This window comes from Haemorhous mexicanus, chromosome 2, assembly GCF_027477595.1.
Source record: "Haemorhous mexicanus isolate bHaeMex1 chromosome 2, bHaeMex1.pri, whole genome shotgun sequence".
NCBI lineage: Eukaryota > Metazoa > Chordata > Aves > Passeriformes > Fringillidae > Haemorhous > Haemorhous mexicanus.
This window is the reverse complement of record NC_082342.1, coordinates 119,388,312-119,407,770: the sequence shown is the minus strand read 5'-3', so window position 1 is coordinate 119,407,770 and position 19,459 is coordinate 119,388,312. Positions and strand designations below refer to the sequence as shown.

General features: G+C 45.7%; 1 protein-coding gene across 3 annotated transcripts in view; it reads right to left on the bottom strand.

Annotated features, from left to right (window-relative positions):
- ERG (ETS transcription factor ERG) overlaps window positions 1-19,459 on the bottom strand; it is a 142,576-nt gene that overhangs the window by 16,846 nt on the left and 106,271 nt on the right. For all 3 annotated transcript variants that reach the window (XM_059840124.1, XM_059840126.1, XM_059840125.1), the window contains 3 exons: window positions 16,287-16,504; window positions 3,582-3,733; window positions 582-785 (listed from right to left, as the gene is read on the bottom strand). In XM_059840124.1, the coding sequence (XP_059696107.1) occupies window positions 582-785; window positions 3,582-3,733; window positions 16,287-16,504 (574 nt within the window). The remainder of the gene's footprint in view (window positions 1-581; window positions 786-3,581; window positions 3,734-16,286; window positions 16,505-19,459) is intronic.

Genomic DNA, 19,459 nt, shown 5'->3' with positions numbered 1-19,459 from the left:
AAATTTTCCTCAACCTTAGGTGAAAGCCCTCAATCCAGGTAATCCCTAGTCCCCTTTTTCCCACTGAAATTCTAGCCATGCACTACAGTTAATTTGCATTTGGACTTCAGGGACTGTTCCTTTTTTTCCATGAATTTACACAATTTTTTTTTTATTCAATTCAGTTGAATCTTCCCAATCCTACCCAGAGTACAGCAAACTCCTGCCATTCCTTAGAATCATGCCTGGAATTCACTTTATGAATCAATGTTTGCACTCTTGTTTAGTTAAAATGGAAAGAAATGAGTATGTGACCAGAAAAAACATCAGCACTGAACCCCATGTGATTTTTTCTTCCTGTTCAACATGCTTCAACTCAATTTTTCTCTGAGATGGATACCTAGAAAAAGTCCCTAATTCTTCTCTATGATAAACATGAGTGAAATTAATGGGAATCTTTCCATCAAACTCGACAGGACTTGGGCTGGCCTCCCTGTTATGCTCTTAGGAACAGCAACATTTGCAACAGACATTTGGAAAACCCAATTATTCACAGCGGTAAATCTGGGACTGACTGCAGGCACGACGCAGGGCTGGCTTACTCTCTCTGAGGTAGTGTAGGTGTGACAGGAGGATGTCTGCATTGTAGCTGGGGGTGAGCCTCTGGAAGTCATCCTTGGTCATTTTGCAGAGCTCCTTGCCATCGATGTTCTGGAAGAGCAGGATGTCCACGTCCGGCAGCCCGTACTCCTTCACCGCCCACTCCAGCCACTGGCGCACGTGGTCAGTGCTCCACAGCGTGGGGTCTGCAGGGCCACACAGCAAAAAGTCAGGCAGGGAAGGGCAATTCTGAGGCACTGGATCCATGCAAAATAATTCCCCCTTCACTGACTGCTGGAGGAGTTAATTTGGTGTGCTGAGTGCAAGGGAGAACAACTGTGGAGGGGTGAGAGCTCCAAGTGCTAGCAAAGCCTGGGCTGCACCAAGGGAAATAGAGGTTGGATATCAGGGAAAAGTTTTTTTCCAGAAAGGTGATAAAGTTCTGGCATGGCTGCCCAGGGAGGTGGTGGAGTCCCCACCCCTGGGTGTGTTTGACAAAGCCTGGAGGTGGCACTGGGTGCCAGGGCTCAGCTGGGCTGTTGGGGCTGGGCTGGACTCAATGGGCTTGAAGGTCTCTTCCAACCCTGGGATTCTGGGATTCTGTGAGTGAGCTCCTTCTCTCACTCAGCTCTTCTGCCTCATTGTTTTTAGGCCTTTTTAGCCATTGTTTTTAGCTCTTTTTAACAGAGCTTCTGGCCTACTGACAGCACTGCTAGCTGGAGCAGAACAAGTTTCAAAACTCTCTGTTCAATCCTTATCTTTATTCAAGTGAAATTTCCATTCATGTCTAGAAGAATCTTTCTCGGGTACAGGCTAAATAAGCACTCACAGATTTGGGCACTTATTTCACAAACTAGAGTGGGTCTCTAGTTAATAATATTAGAATATTAAAATTCTATTATGCCTTTTTTTCCCCAGACTGCTGTGTTGTACATAGCTACACCTGCGTGGGTTTGTACTCAGCACCTGAAGTATTGGCAAAACCATCTGGGGAAAAAGAGCCCCAAACAGTTGAGACTTCTAGCAAAATGTTTTTTAATGCATCCCAAATTTTAACTTAAGCGTTTTTAAATTTTCCCTCTAAACTCCTCGTTTTCTATTTCCCTGCCATTCTATTTTATCTTGTTCTTGAGTAAGGAACCAACACAATGGTCCCTCAGCTCATACCACAAAGAATTTGTACTTTTTGCTGAGAAAATATTAAAGCCAAGGGGAGAAAATTCTTCAAGACTTTCTTCCTTATCATCTTAATGACTCTGCGATTTTGTGATATCCTTGAGGCTGAGAATAGAGCACGTGGAGGTCAGATGGCTCCCAAGGCTCATCCCATGAAAATCTGGGTCATGAATGACAGCCTAAATAGCTTTTCTATGGCTTAACTTCAGTGCCATTCCCTCTATTTTCACTGCTGTTCAGGCTGGTCTGAAAGAGGTGGAGACCTCCTGAATTCCACCAAAAACCACTTAAAATAATGCCTCCATCTGGTATGAAATAAGCAGGAATCTAGAGAGATGGAAGTCTGGTGGTAAACCTTAGGTCTGGATGAGACTGCCCACACCTACAGCAAAGAACTCTGAGAACTTCAGTTTGCTCTGAAATAAACAACCAAACACCCGGAAATTTACCCAAATATTTTCATTATGTCTGTAATTTTTAAATGCCCCTTAATTATGACAAATAGAAAGTTACCACAGCTGGAAATGTGAATTTTACTTCTAACTTTACCACATGACCTGCACACTGCCTATGCAATAACCAAAACCAACTGATTTTTGCCCATTAATTTCTTCAAGGGACTTCAAAATGGCAAGATTGTGACCATCTTGGTCCTTGATAATCATTCAAACCCATCTCAAACACATCTCCAGGAATACACTAAATAAAAAAATCCCTCGCTGAGCTAACCATGCTAAGAATTACTAAAGATCTTTTTTGAAAAAGTACCAAACACCAGGGAGAGAAATGTTTTGGAACATTCAAAAGCTCTGTCTCAGTGTTGGCAGGACATTTATTATTCAGAGCATCATTCCCCTGTCTCCAGAACAGAATTGACAATACCATTGCAGAGGACACTGCAACAGATTTGTCCACACCTTTCTTGACAAATAACTGAAATAATCACAGCTTGCAAAATTGGCCACAGTCAGTACTCTTGCATGTCTAAGCAACTGAAAAACTGTAATAATATTAAGCAACATGGCAGAGGCAGAAATATTTCACACAAGCACCTCTCTGCTGGAGAGGAACCAGCAGCAAAACATTCCCTCCTGGCTGCAGGTGTTGAGTTTACCCTGTGCACATCCTGTGGTTTAGGAACACCCACAGATGCCATGATGCTGTGACTTGGAAACAGGCATGCTAATTATTCTGCACAATATTCCAGGTTTGTTTGGCTTCAAGGCAGCCAGAAGTGACAAGAAGGCAGCAGACTTCTTGTCCCATCAACTGTTGAATCCCACAGCCAAGCCTGCCAAGGCTGACCAAGAATTTCTCAATTGTGCTCTTACATTGCAGTGGAGTTGTCAGTTTGCTTATTAAAATGTTTTAGGCTGCCCAGACTCAGGGGATAAGCCACATAAAGGCTCTTCGTGCCCTGTTTGATTCCACAGAAGCTACTTTTTGGTATTTTCAAAGACAACCTGTGCTACAGTGATCCTTCCTCTCTCTCTCCCACCACCCTGCACCCAGCTTGTCCAAGGGATAAGAAATGGAGGTGCTTCTTCCTTTTGCTCACTTTAGGGTGAAATCCTCCAAGAAGGAGCTACAGGAGTCAGATAAGATCTGAGTGCCTCTTATCAGCCCATTCTGCTGCTGAAATGGGAAGAACAGATTGAGGAGGTGTCCCCACTGATTCTTCTCAGCTCATTCTCTCCATAACCCCTACAAACTACTGCTCTTTTCCTCCTGATCAATACTTTTCTCCAAACCCTCTCAAATAATCTTGGTGGGCTTGAGGGAAATGCAGTTTTTTTAGCTTGCACTTTTGGTGGAGAGGGTCTGACCTGCTGGCACAATGACTCTTCGTTCGTTGGTCGTCATGTTTGGGGGTGGGACGTGCTTCTCCTCCATGTAGCTTCCATAGTTCATCCCAACACTGTCTGAGCTGCTGACCATCTTCCCTCCTTTTGCCACGCTGCAGTCATCTGGAGAGTTCCTAGGCAGACAAGAAAGGTGTGCTTCCATTATTATTCCAGTCCTTATTAATTATCACCAGCAGAGAATCACCTGGAATGAAATGGAAAACTGGGAGTAGAGCACCTGGAAAACCCAGTACCCTCCACCCAGTGACTCTGAAGATTCCTTCAGATCTCTAAAAACACCAACCAGGTTTAGTGGACCATAGATTTATTTCTATTACCAAAGGATCAGCTCTCATATCTCTCCAGAAATTATAATGATTTCATTCCAGGCATGGAACGGAGGCTTGGTCATGACCTTGTTCAGCTTGGTGGCTGCAAGGAGCTGCATTTCCCTCTCCAAGCATCTCACCGACAACTGAGAAACACAGAAATGCAATTATTGCATATTTTCTGGGGGGAAAACTATTCTTAGTTGCCATTGTCCAAGCAGTCCAGGGCTTGGAGAGCTGCCCACCTCCTCTGCCACTGTTCCACACTCACTTGCACTTCATGTCATGCAATGTATTCACATTTCTGTGTAAGGCTCACAAAAAAGGGGAACATTTGCCAAAGCCATGATTCAAAATACCACACGCACGACTGGAAAAACCTTTCAGCTCCTGACTAGCTCAGTCTCTATGGCACTGTAGTCAAGACAGGGAAATCTGCAGAGGATCTGCAACCAGACACCTCTTTAATTTTGGCTTTGCTTTCTGAATAGAGTCTTTAGGTTTAACATCCCACAGGGGGTTCCCTAATGGCATTTTAATTGCATCACAGTTTTCCTTCTGGCAGACACAGACATATTTGTCCCTTAATTTAATGTCTACAACGTGTTTCATCAGAGGGAGAAAAATTGTTACAAAAATCAAAATAAAGAACTCAGCCATGGGGAATACCTTTAAATGCAAAGAGTTTGTTTGGCAAGGGAAGAAGAGTGTTAGCTGGGGTTTGGTTTCTTCAGCAATACCTCATTACTAACAAGCTTTCCTTTAGTCCTGCCATTTAACTCCTGAAATTGTGCTGTGGTCTCACTAAACAAGAGGCAAGTCAGATTCATGCAATCATGGAATTACAGAATGGGTTGAGTGGGAAGGGAATTTAAAGATCACTCAGCTCCACCCCTGCCATGGCAGGGACACCTTCCATTGTGCCAGGCTGCTCCAAGCCCAAGTGTCCAACCTGGCCTTGGGCACTGCCAGGGATCCAGGGGCAACCCCAGCTGCTCTGAGAATTCCATCCCAGCCCCTGCCCATCCTGCCAGGGAACAATTCCTAATTCCCAATATTCCATCCAGCGCTGCCCTCTGGCAGTTTGAAGCCTTTCCCCCTTGTCCAGTCACTCCAGGCCCTTTCCAAAGTTCCTCTCCAGCTCTCTTGGAGCCCCTTCAAAGCCCTGTGACTCAGCTGCGTGGATTGCTCAGCACTATCATGGTTCAGGAACTAATCCAGTTATAATTCTCACATGAGTGTTTTAAAAAAAGAACCAGCACTTGGAAAGCTGAAAAATTAGTGTACATCTTAAATACTGAAAGAAAATATAAAGTATAGCATCATTTTTTCTATGCAATGTTTCTAATTTTACCCTTCTGTGTTGAGGTAGATATTAAGGGAAAAAATCAACTGCTGCTGACTTTCAGTTAAAAAATAAAATATATCATAGAGACCATTCAATGGTTGGCAACATCATCTTTAGGAGAAGGAAGAGGGCCGCCAGTGTTGCCTGGAAAATGTTGGCTTCACACACTTTTTCCTGGATGCCTCTAAAGACACCCCCTATGAAATGTGCCCTGTGTAAAAGCCCTGCAACTGCTCTGTCAGCCCCAGCACTGAAAAACAACCACGATGGAAAACACAGTCAGCACCTGCCACTGCATGGTGGTGAATTCAGCCCTTCCTCTCACAACCAGAGCACTTGGGCAATATTTTCTCAGGTTTAGTTTTGCTCTCCTACCACACACCACTAAATATAACCCTGGGATGCAGCCCATTTCTGTCCAAACAGAGCAAAACAAAGCTGCTTTTTGTTTCAGACATAAAATCTGAAGGAGAGCTTTTGTGATGATTCCTTGTGAGTGAAATGTTGTCTTTTTCTGCTTCCCTTCCACAAATACAAATGGCATAAACGCATGAGTGAGCCTGCACTTTAAATTATGGACATTTGGAAACATCCTCCACCACCTGCCCTTATACCTGTGCAGATGTGGACCCCAACTCCCAAAAGCAATTATGTAACAAAGAACTATTTGGCCCATTCACTGAATTTTTAGGAAACAGAGAACTAGCAACATCCTTTAGTTTAACTGGCACAGTTATTTAATTTTGGGGTTTTTTTTCTGGGGGAAGAAACTTGGGATGAAGGGACTCCAAAGTGAAATATCCCATCAGTAGCAGCCTACAGCACTTCTACAAGCAATGGTGCATGAAAAACACTCTTGTAAACACTGAGCAGTAAATGATGTGGAAGATCCAGTAGCACAGAGCTTTTGGCAATCTGACAGGGCTTCTGAGATGGTTTTCTTGATCTGAATATAAACACACAGGGGTGGGGAAGAAGATCATAAATAAGTCATAACTTTTCATTAAAATCCAGAAGCAGATGGTCAAGAGTTTTGTCCCTTTAGCTCACTGGGTGGACAAGCAAATTCCCCATCCATCAAATCTCCTAAGGCCATGCTTAATTTCAGGCATGGAATCAACTCCATGGGATTTAACAGGACTACTCTGGTACTTCAAATTGAGTGTGTGCCCTGAACCACTGAGCCAGGGCTTAACTCAACTGCCTGGAACAAACTTCTACAGCACAGAAAGCAAAACTGAAAATGCAAGCAGATGCTAGAAAATGGTGTTTCTAGTGCCCAGAACAACAAGAGAGTGACTGGCTACAAAGGGGTTTTTTAGGACTTTCTGTGAGTCTGCTTTATTTCTGAACCACCAGGGGAGCAGGGTGGAAAAGCAGCTTTTGGAAAGTGTACCCAGAATGAAGGGTGCAGCTCTGCAGTGATTCATCCCCAGCTCCAGGTCTGAAATGAAACCAGAGATGTTTTTCTTCACGGCTGCCTGTTATTTTTGCCCTTTGTAAATATACTGTGTTACACCTGGAATTTACAAAAAAGAAAAAAATTAAAAATTAAAAAGAGGCAAGACTACACACAGTCATGGTACCCAAGTACACTTTGTCCAGTCTTGAGATGATAAATGTCTGCTGAGAAAGTATTTTCTCCTTAGACCTGAAAGCCTCACCTTAAAGCAGGGATACTGAAAATCATGCTGATTTGATAGTTAAATTTATCACCCATTCCTACCAAAGCTGACTGGAGTTTTGCCAGTCATTGACTCTGATGAAAGCAGATGTAAGTTCATAAATAAGTGTATGAAGCACATTTTTTCCTTTTCACTATGCTACTATTTTCCCCAGGTGACATAAAACACCTGTGCTGTGCCAAAGTGCAAGGTGTCAGAGAAATTCAGATTGGGAATCAGCAAAACCCTACATGTGTCAATCCCATAATATGAACTCCTTTGTTCAATATTTCTGAGTTTGAGTGAAATAAATGAGAAAAAAAAGTATTCTCCAAATATCTACATGTCTTCACAAGTTTAATAAGCACAGCTTGGATTACAGAGGCTGCTACAAGGTTAGCTCATACTGAGGGCAGTGCAGAGCTTGCTCAGCCTCATCCTCATTCACTGCAGCCACTCAGGTTGTGGTGAATTTGGTCAGTGCTTCCTCCCCAAGGAGTTTGTCACTGAAAAAGTGGTCCATGAAGAAAAAACCTAAAACTTCCCTGAAATTTATTACTTTGAAGCACAGTGGGGACAGCCAAATGCTCCCAGGTGAGAAGGAGCCTGTGCTGAGACTCTGAAAAGCATATCCAGGGTGGTTTTGGAGGCCTCAGCACCTGTCAGAGAATCACAGAATCCCAGGATGGGTTGGAAGGGAATTTAAAGATCACCCAGTGCCACCCCTGCCATGGCAGGGACACTTCCCACTGTCCCAGGCTGCTCCAGCCCCAGTGTCCAACCTGGCCTTGGGCACTGCCAGGGATCCAGGGGCAGCCCCAGCTGCTCTGGGAATTCCATCCCAGGCCCTGCCCACCCTGCCAGGGAACAATTTCTCATTCCCAAGATCCCATCTAATCCTACTCTCTGTTAGTTTGAAGCCATTCCCCCCTGTCCTGTCACTCCAGGCTCTTGTGAATATTCTGTTTTCATCTTTCTTCTCAGCTCCTTCAGGCCCTGCAAGGCCACCCTGAGCTCAGCCCAAAGCTTCTCCTGTGCAGGTGAGCAATGCCAGCTGTGGCAGCCTTTCCTGCCAGCAGAGCTGCTCCAGCCCTCTGCCCATCCTGGTGCCTCCTCTGGACTCCCTTCCAAGACTTCTCATGAGAGCAAAATTTCCCACAGAGAACTCCAGCACAACAGAAACATGAATATGCCAGAAAAATCACACTGGTCAAAATATCTGCTCCCACAGGCTCTTACCCAGCTGCTCAGTGGCCTGGGCTGGGGAGCTGTACACAAAAAAGTAAAAAAATGGGTGAGTAAGTAACTGGAAAAGGGATGGCCGGGGTGGGAACAAGCTGCCACGTCTGTGGAAGGCAGGCAGGTCCCTCAGAAACACATCACTGGCTAAAGCTGCTTAAACTGGTGCTGAAAGCATGTTGACAGTCTGCAAATCTTTGCTATAAGGTGTCAAAAGCAGTCCTAAGATGACAAAAAAAAGAAGAAAAGTGCAGTCCTCCCATGGCCACTCAGTCATGGCACTGCCCTGCTCCATGTAGGGCTTTGCATGGTCCAGCAGCCCCAGCAGGCCATGGGAATGGAATGGGGCATCCCCCTGCAAACAGAGCACCCAAACCTGGGGAAAACTCCTCTCCATGGGGTGCCCTGGGCTCAGTGGGTGCTCAGGGTTACGTGGGGCTGGCCCAGCATCACTCAGAGATGTCACCTGGAGCCACCTCTGGCTCCTTTCTCCTGTGACAGAGCTGTTGCCTTTCTGTAAACACAACAGAAGGTGCTTCTTACTGAGCTGCACACACAGCAACCATTCATCTCCAATCAAACAACAACTTTGGCCAATCCAATCTTTTAATTTTCTCTTTTATTTTCTTCCCCTTAGCTTTCCCCAGCCATTCTGCAACCCACAGCTGTTTCCAGCCTCAAGGCCATGGTGGCAAATGCAGGCAGTCAGAGTCTGGCTCACTAGAGGCCAGTCAAGCTATAAATATTCCCAGCTTTGCTCTTTGTGCTCCCAGTGTGGGGAAACAGCTGGTTTAAGTTTGACTGCACGTTGTCATTTCTCCATTAGTGCAAACACTTCAATATTTCTTACGTGTCAGGTTGGAGTGAAGAAAGGGAAAGCAGGGAAGGGGGTCACGAAAAGCCAAAGCTAAGAAATGATGTTCTGTATATACATAATTTACAATTAGATTGCTGCCTGGGACAAGGCTGAGGTTTGACATGGTGATAGCTAGGCCAAAGCCACAACGACTTCCCAGTTGGCCTATAACTTTCAGGACCTATTTTCTCTTGTTTTTCTTTTATTATTTTTATAGAAATTCTATTATGATGGTAATGGATTACATTTCTCAAATTGTATTTCATTTCAAGAGCTTTTAAGGCTGTTGTATTTGTGGTTTCGTGAAATATGAAATACCAGGAGATGGGGCCCTTCCCAAACCACACGTGCCTTCTTTTGTGGGCAGGGATCATATAGAAAGTTAGGAAAATAGAGCATGCCAGGCATAAACAGAAGTGACATCTTGTATGGAAACCATAATCCCCCATGTCTGTGGAATGTCTGCTGATTCTCATGATTAGCACTAAGGGGCTGTGGGGGTGTAAAATTTTTTTTTAAGCACTTTTCCTTACCTTCTGTTTTGTCTTAAAGAGCTATTCCTAAACTTTAAATAGTGAACAACCCCACTGATTCTGCCCTGATCAAAATGAAACACCCACTAATGACAGGGCAGAGGAGAAAACTCACCACCAGCTCTAAGCACTCTGGACACAGTAAACAGGAAATGAAAAAGCAAGGATGACAATAATCTTAAATAATGACAGTGATCACAACTCTATGTCATTATTTGAAGGTTATTTTTATATTTCACTGCCCATCTGAAAACCTTTGGTTGCTGGGAATTCAGTGGTCAATCCCAAATGTAGCAGTGATAATTATGAATGAGCCCATTATCCCAGACTGGAAAGCTTCTTATTTAGCACCTGCCAGCCCAACACCCCTGAAAAAGCTTCCAAAAAAACAAAATAGTTGTAGTATTAGTGAGCTGAGTTTGTTTTTCCCTTTGGCAACGTGTTTGCCTCAAGAACAGAGCCAAACCATGCCCACACACACCCACAAGTGCTCGTGTTAAGCTGGTGGATTTTCAGAGCAAAGAGGAGCTTCTTGAAGCAGTCACACATCCTCACTTTGCCATTCTTCCAGCTTGGTAGGCAGCCAGTCCACCAACCACCCAGTCAGTGGGAAAAAGGATTATCAGCCTGAGATAATCCATGTCTTCTTACCCAAAATTAATGATATTTTACACAGGCAGCTCCAACAAGGAGAATCATCCTCTTAGGACAGATCTCCCAGCTCTGCCCTGGCCTGCAGTAGGGCTGACTCTGCTGGTGATGCCTTTTCTTTGGTTTTAGTATGAAGAGTTAGATATGGTTAAGGGATAAAGGGTTTTTATTTTGGTATTTATCAAGGATTTTTATGTGTAATAATTCGTTAAGGTGGAATATGCTGAAATGTATATATATCGTAGATTGCATATACAATGTTATATATTTTGTAAATTAGCTTATTTTAAATATAAATTTAAATTATTTTAAATATTTAGCATATTTTAAATAATTAAAATGAAGATGTTTTAATTAGAGGCTTAAATGGATAGCGTGACATTTTTCTATTTGAAAGAATTTTTTAAGATAGGCTTAATTTTACTTTATATGATATGTTTTAGAGGGGGCTTTGTTTTTTAAAGACAATGTAAGGTTTTTTGGTTTTTAATTGTGAAGTTTTTAGGATGTTTGGTTTTTTGGCTTAGTAGAATATTAGGATTTTGTTAAGATACTAGCTTTAAAGAATTACAAGTATGTATATTAAGGGTATTGAGAATATATAAAAGGTGTATATAAAAAAAAAAAGGTAACAAAAATCATCATGGCACCACTGGAGACAGAATCCCATGGCCTGTTGGGGACTTTGGGCCAGGCTTATTGTTTGGTCTGAGCTCAAGTTCCCCAGGAATGCCAGGCTGGATGCCAGTGGTGTGCCACCAGCTGTGGAGGGGACGTGGCACTGTGCCCCCACCGTGGGGTTGTGCTCCAGGGCTGGAAAAAGCCTTGGGCAAACAAGTGATGTCAGGGGGGGTGGGTGCACACCAGCCCTGTCCCTCCAAGACTGGATGCTCACCAGGTGGGGGCCAGAGGATGGGGACAGAATTTTCAGTGAGAGGATGAGGAGCAGTGGCCATAAATGGAACCACAAGAAGTTCCACCTCAACAGGAGGAAGAATTTCTTTACTTTGTGGTGGCAGAGCACTGGAACTGCTGCACAGGGAGAACAAGGAGTCTCCCTCTCTGGAGAGGACACTCACCAGGTGGGGGCCAGAGGATGGGGACAGAATTTTCAGTGGGAGGATGAGGAGCAGTGGTCGTAAATGGAACCACAAGAAGTTCCACCCCAATGGGGGGAAGAATTTCTTTACTTTGTGGTGGCAGAGCACTGGAACTGCTGCACAGGGAGAACAAGGAGTTTCCCTCTCTGGGGACATTCCAAACCCACGTGGATGTGTTCCTGAATCTCCTGACCCAGGTGACCCTGCCTTGGCAACAAGAATAATCTCCAGAGGTGCTTTCCAAACCCCACAATTCCACAATTCAGTGATTCTGTGGAGCTGCTTAAATGCTCTAATTAAATCCACCAGCATCACACCATGATGCAGATGTGCTTCCTACAGCTTAAAGCCTGCCAGCCTGGATCCTGGGAGCAGGCTGGATCTGTTGGAATACAGAGCTCCACATGGATGGATTCTCCCTCCCCAGTGCCTGGGCACAGCAGCTGTCACACATCCTGATGGAACAAAGTACCTCAAGGGCTCCCCATTCCAATTTGCTGGCTTGTATAGCATAAAGAATCTACTCCGTAGGAGACTTTACATCAAGGGCAAAAGAAAAAAATCACCAGCAAAGAAACTCAAGTTCACCCTGGACTCTGAAAAGTCCTCCAGTGTGTCAGACATTCTGAACCTGGAGAGTACAGAGGCTCTTTGATGAAAATTCAGGCAGTTGCATGCAAAGAAAAATGGTATTTCCCCAAAGAGCCAGCACAAAAGATGTATTAAGTGATAATTTCATTCTCAAATGGTTTTCAAGCAACAACTGGTAGCACTTAAATCAACATTTTGCACATGATTAAATCCTAAGGACAACTAATTATTTCTGGCATTTCTTTACAACTTCTCTATCAGCCAAGCTGATGTTGGAAAGCTTCTGCTGTGCTTTCACTGCAGTTAACTTTCAAAATACTTCTTTAGTGAAATCATCACGCTGCTCATGGCAAGAGAAATTTATCTGTGGCCTGAATAAGACTCTGTGTTCCACTTCAGCCTGCCTGAAAAAGATGGATTACCTACAGCAAATGTCATTATTCCAAGCTACCTTTGTGTAGTCCCACCCATGGGCACGGCAAAGCCCCGTGGGTGAGTGTATTCCAAGACCACTGGGAAATCCATGGATTTATAAATGTTGTTTAAGCAGTACCCAGAGCCTCATGAGAGCATTTCCACAGAGTGAATTTCTCCCTAAATGCATGACATGAATTGCACTCATTGTGGTAGAATTGCTCATGCCTAATTTGATGGAACACATAAAGAACAATAAACAGCAAAGTACCAGTGTGGCATATGCAACCTCCAGATTTATACTACAGGGTGAATCTTTCTGGCCTGACCCAGGAGCAATAAATAGCAGGAAACAGGATTGTTACATTCAGGTGAAAGATTGACTGTAGTGTAGCTCAAAAGGTCTCATTAGATTTATGTACCTGGAAGGAACAGAATTAATGTACTTAGAGAAGTCAATTTGATACCACCTGTATTATATATGCAACAACAGCCAGGTAAATGATAGCTTTAATTTAAACTTTCCTTGCTTTATTTAATTTAAGGTAAGCCCCCAGGCTGTATTTTGTGGCGCTGGGCTGCAGGGTTTATCTTGAAAAATACTGTTATGGTTAAAGAAAAGTGGGTAGCTAATCCCTGTGCAGCACACTGAAAATAACCCTTTAATTTCATTCTAATGGCATTTCTCTGGTATTCACAGGAATGCCAGCTCTGAGACTGTTAACTTTTGGAATTTAATGTAGGGCAATTACACCCAAAGTATGTCTGGGGTAAGTCCTAGCAGAGGGGGCACATTCCTTCTCTGAGTGGGTGCTTAACTGGGGATGTCTGAGGGGTTCAATATGCTCCCAAAAGTTTATACCCCCCTCCAAGGAAGAGAATATATGGCCAGGAAGCTCTGACACAGGGAGAGCAAAAAATTGCAATGTTGACTTCTCCCTGGCCCCCACTTTGTGGGATCTCATTCCCTGCTTTGCATCCTGAATTACTCAGATCCAGGTGCCCATGTGGGAGGACAGAGGATACCCTGGAGATCCTCGGGGCAGCACTTGCACAGCTCTGCAATGTGGGGTTGTATTTTAGTCTCCTCTGGGACAACTCAGATTTTAGAATGGGTCTAAACAGAGCAGGTACAGTTTTAATAAAAAATGAAATGCAGCTCCAAGCACTCTAAGTACCGTTTGTGGTAATATTGAACATGTAAAGCATTTTAAGAAGTGAGGAAATATGATCATTTAATATTATCATTTAAGGACATAAGTTTATGGATTGCAAAAGAAGAGAGTGGGGAAGGCTTCTGCAGAAAAGAAAATGCAAAGTAATTTACAGAAAGGCAGGGTAGCACAATCTGATTCACACTTTGTTTTCCCTAAAACTGGCAGGAAAACCATGTTTAAATTCCCAGCGTGTAATAATATGACATATTACATACATGGATGTGAGATATAGAAATGCCACAACATATTTATTTTTGTTGATTGGCAGTGTTAGTTCTCCATTAAAAGTGTAGTATTAAGATCTATTTTTTCAGGCCTGAGTTGGGCCCTATAAAATGAAACTTATCTAATTTTTTTTAAAAATATTTTTGTGTATAGTCTGAGCAAACAATATTTTTTGCTCTTCTGCTAGTCTTTTTTTTTTTTTTGGTAGCTTTTCAGTGATTTTTTTTCTTTTTCTTTTTTTTTTTTTTCTTTTTTTTTTCTTTTTCAGCAATCATGCCTTAGGAAATGTATTGAAGTATGAACTTTCCTTGCCATCTCCATTTAGGAATTCTGCACTGATCTTTCAACAGGGAAGGCTGAAAAAAAAATCAAGATTAATAAACAAACACCTTCCACTGTCCCAGGCTGCTCCCAGCCCCAGTGTCCAACCTGGCCTTGGGCACTGCCAGGGATTCAAGGGCAGCCCCAGCTGCTCTGGGAATTCCATCCCAGCCCCTGCCCACCCTGCCAGGGAACAATTCCTCATTCCCAAGATGCCATCCAGCCCTGCCCTGTGTCAGTTTGAAGCCATTCCCTGTGTCCTGTCCCTCCAGTTCCTGATGAAGGGTCCCTCCCCACAAGCACAAGCATTTCATGAGGATAGTGCAGACAGCTCTGAAGGAAATGCAAGCACCTCTATCCACAAAGGGGAACTCTGGCAGCTGAAACTGCAGCCACCTCCTGTGCAGGGAGCCACGGCATCACCCTGAGTGCTTCAGTCCGTGCACATGCTAATAGAAAATAGCAAAAAGAAGGAGAAAATATAGAATCATGGAATATCCTGAGTTGGAAGGAACCCACAGAGATCATCCAGTGCCACCCCTGGCCCAGTCCAGACCCCCCAAAATCCCACCCTGGGCATCCCTGGCAGCGCTGTCCAAAGGAGCTCTGGCAGCCTCGGGGCTGTGCCCATTCCCTGGGGAGCCTGGGCAGTGCCAGCACCCTCTGGGGAAGAACCTTTCCCTAAAATCCAACCTAAACCTCTCAGCAACAATTAACTCTGATTATCTACTCTAGTGCTCTTTATGGAATTTACACTGAGGGAAACTGTGATCAGTTCTCTTACAGAAATGCCAGCACAAATACTTCAGAGGCAATTTCAGGTAGCAGGTAAGACTGATTTTGAATCCATACACCATTTATGATTATACCTGCGCATTTGCTTAGCACAAAAAAAAAAAAAAAATTAAAAAGACACTGGAATAGTTTAAAGGCACCTGAACTTCTGAATAAGCAGCCTTACAAGAAAACTTCCTCTAATTCTTGGTAACTTCAGCTCACCATTTATTTCTACGTATCTCAAATCTTTGACTGCTCACTGGAAATCCTGATTTGACTTCAGCACAATTCCCATCCTCACCACAGAACAGGAGAGGTGTGATAAGCTGGCAGACCACTTTGCCCTGCTTGTGGTGCTCATCACATCAGCACAGCAAGTGTGAACAGCAACCACAGAGCCCAGGGCTGAGGTTTTCCTGAACAACTGACCCTGGGAGATGAGATTAAAACACAGCACAGGTGTTTGTGACAGGGAGATGTGAAGCACAGGCTCCACTGGTACATCACCAACAATTGTCAGCAACTGACTCTTCTGGACCTTTGCCCTCCAGCAACACCAAAGGAAAACTGTTTTGACAGTCAGGCATTTTAAACAGGAAAGCACTTGTTTGGATAGCTTCCTTAAAAAAAAAAAAATCTTCACTGTGTTTCTTCACAGGTCCCACAGGGTGATCCTAAGCTTGGGAAAGCCACCAGTCAATATCCAAAAATCCACTACAAGTCTTCTTTATAGTGACATTCCCCCAAAAATGTCCTGAGGCAACAGTCAATACACAGACATTCTGTGGCTACTGCCTGTTGAGTTATTTATTTTTCTGTTCCTTTCTATTCCCCTGCCTGCCTCCATATTTATGTTGTTTTTTCAGCATGAGTTCCTAAACCCAGCTCTACTTTTTGGCATTATGTTTACAGTGACTACAAAAGGAAAGATCAGCAGTTCACTAGCTCTGCCATTACAAGATTTTACTTCCAGTGTTTGGTTGTCTTTGGAGCAAAGACAACTGCCCAAATTGCTGGATTTGACAGCTTCCATGGAGTGTTAGATCACACACACCACACCCTTCGATGGATCAGTGATGCTGCTCCAGGCCACAGCAAACCCCTGTTTTATTAACTTTAATATGTGCTCTTTCACCTGGTGTGCAAAGCAAATTCACATCCAAATTTTATCAGCAGTCAGAGGAAAGGCATTGCACAAGCTCATGAGAAGTCTGTGCCTGTAGCACCATTTTAGACCCTCTGGTAACACCTGAACATGGCTGGCAGGTCAAGGTAGGGCAACCTGGAGCCTCCAGGGATGGCAGCAGCGGCCAGGTGGGATATCCTGAGGCACATAAAATGGTGCTAAATACACAGATTTAGACAACTGAGCCACAACCAACACAAAAATTCCTGCTCTTGAGCTACCCCCAGCCTCCTTACCTTGACCCGTTAACCTGGTTGGGGTTACACTCCATCTTGATGGTGACTCTGGCTGGGGGCTGTGACAACCAGTCCTGCTGGGGGACACGTGGGCTCATCTTGGAGGTCTGCCCATATTCACTGGAGGAGGAGGCTGTCATCTCTGTCTTGGTGAGGTGGGGTGATCCGTAGGCACACTCGAACAGGGACTGGTCTTCGCTCACCACCGATAACGCTTCCTGCAAACCAGAGACAGGTCAGGGCAGCCAGCACAGGGCTCCCCAGGGAAAAAGGGCTTGTCCATCTCACAGGGAGGGGAACAGTCTCATGCATCAAGGAAAAATTAGGTTGGGTGTTAGGAAAAAGTTCCTTACAAAAAGAGCGATAAGGTTCTGGAATGGGAGGTGGTGGAGTCCCCATCCCTGGGTGTGCTTAGCAAAGCCTGGATGTGGCACTGGGTGCCAGGGTTCAGTTGAGCTGTTGGGGCTGGCTTGGACTCCATGATCTTAGAGGTCTTTTCCAACCCAGTGATTCTGTTCTGTTAGTTTTTAGGAACAGCATTGTTGTCACTGAAGTGAGGACCCATGGGGACAGATGCTGTCAGCAAATGACAGGAGGACAGGGGAACCTCTCCCTGGGGAGACCCTCCCAGTGCAGCTGGGCAGAAGCACAAACACTACCAAACAGTGGGAACAGTGGCCTCAGGGCAGACATCACAGGGCTCCCAAGGGAAAAAGGGCTTGTCCATCTCACAGGGAGGGGAACAGTCTCATGCATCAAGGAAAAATTAGGTTGGGTGTTAGGAAAAAGTTTTTCACAGAAAGAGTGATAAAGTACTGGAATGGGAGGTGGTGGAGTCCCCATCCCTGGGTGTGTTTAACAAAGCCTGGATGTGGCACTGGGTGCCAGGGTTCAGTTGGGGTGTTGGGGCTGGGTTGGACTCAATGGTCTTGAAGGTCTCTTCCAACCTAATGATTCAGTTTTGTTCTATTAGTTTTTAGGCACAGCACTGCTGTCACTGAAGTGAGGACCCATGGGGACAGATGCTGTCAGCAAATGACAGGAGGACAGGGGAACCTCTCCCTGGGGGACCCTCCCAGTGCAGCTGGGCAGAAGCACAGACACACTCTACCAAACCTTAGGAACAGAGGAGAGGGCAGTTTGGGCAGCACAGCCCAGATCTGTGGGGTCTCAGCAGAGATACAGAGGGTGAGATATGCTGAATGCAGCAAAAATTGCTGGCCCTGTGAGGAGCAACTGAAAGCCAGGCCCTGCTGACTCCCTGGGATCCTCCTTTCCTTCCTCAGGGACCCAGCCAAGTCTTTTCAGGACCAGGAGCCAAGAGATCTGGGCACAACCTCTAATCCAGAGACACCATGCCCACCAGCCACTCCCCTCTCTCTCATGGCAACTCTTCCTGGTGGAAACCCCACTCTGGAGCTGTGGGAAGGGCTTCCCACCCTCCTCATGGCAGCACAGGGGTTATGGCTGAGGGCAGCAGGGCCCAGCAGGTCCCTCAGTGCCATCACATCTGTCTGGAGGCCAGACAGACACCAGAGGGAGGGACAGTGACCCTCTATTCCCATTGCCAAGCATTCCTGCTGGCACCAATTCCTTCCCTGAACTATCTGGAGTTGAATCTGGTGAGTGAGGCAGTGCCTGTCGCCACCACGTCCATCAAGAAGTATGGGAAGAGCTGAAATTCCTGAAGGGACACATCCCACCTGAGATGAGGCTCCCCAGGCACGAGAGCAGGTCTAGGCTGCCACACTCCTGCTGTCCTCCAGCAGTGCACAGGCCCAGGGGGCACTCTCCAAAAGCAGAATTCTGAGGAAATCCACCTTCTCCAGGGCTCACTTTGGGGGGACAAGGTGCCTAAGGGTGCAAATCCAAGCACTGGAAGGGGCTGCCCAGGGAGGTGCTGGAGTCCCCATCCCTGAAGGTGTCCAAGGAGCACCTGGATGTGGCACTCAGTGACAGACTGGGCATCAGGCACAGCTTGGGCTCGATGGGCTGGGAGGGCATTTCCAGCCTTGGTGACTCTGAAAGGACAGTGGCCCCCTGTGTGACTCCATCCTGCCATCCTGGCCATGTGGCACAGAATGGAGCAGGGGTGCAGCCCAGCACCTCCTCCCTGGCTTGTGGGGACAATCCCCACTGTGTGACTCCATCCTGCAATCCTGGCATGGAATGGAGCAGGGGTGCAGCCCAGCACCTCCTCCCTGGCTTGTGGGGACAATGCCCACTGTGTGACTCCATCCTGCAATCCTGGCATGGAATGGAGCAGGGGTGCAGCCCAGCACCTCCTCCCTGCCACTGTGGGACAATCCCCAGCCCTGGGCCAGCAAGGAGGCTCTGTGTGAGCCATGGGGCTGATGGAAACTGAGGGGGAGGCCGGGCCAGCTGGACATGGCTGTGAGTTTGGGGGCCAAGGATCAGGGAATGAGGGGAATTCTGAGCCAGACTCGGGGCAGGGAGCTCTGTGAGGCAGTGTGGGTGGGCTGTGCTCCTGCCAGAGCTGCTGCTGACAGCCAGAAACGTGGTCCTGTCGGCAGAGGAGAAGGGAGAGAGAAAAGGGATGGGAGTTCCCCAGATCTGGGAGGGTGGGTGGTTGTCTGCAGGCTCCCACCCTCCCTGGCTGCTGGAAGAGGGCTTCCAGTCACATGCTGCCCTAACAATCAGTGTTTGTTCATTTGAAGACCCATGGTGTGACCCTTGCAGATGTTCTATGCAGGGGGAAGAGCTGGACTTCATCCTGGTGAGTTTCTACTCTGTGATTCTACATTCCTTCTTTTTATCCACCTGGTTTGTGAGCCCTTGGGGTGCACTCTGCACATTCTTAGTTTGCTCTGCAGTTGCAAAGGTGAGGACTTCACTTCCAGCCTCTTACTGCCTGTGAAAACTGAGACCACCCCTTAATCCCAGGGCTTGGGGAGTGGGATCTCAGGCCCTTCAAGTGCCTTGAGACTCATGACTGAATTACTGACACTAACACAGAGTTCAGGCAGTGATCTGCACCTTTTTACTGCTGATTTTCAGATGTCACCTGAGTGCAAAGATCACTATGCTGCCATCAGTGACTTCTCAGTTACCACCCTTCATTCTGTGTTCTGCACACTCTCCCACCAACCTGCAACCAGCTACCTCTGCCTCTTTGGTTCTGTGAGACAAAAAGGATGCCAGGACAACACCTC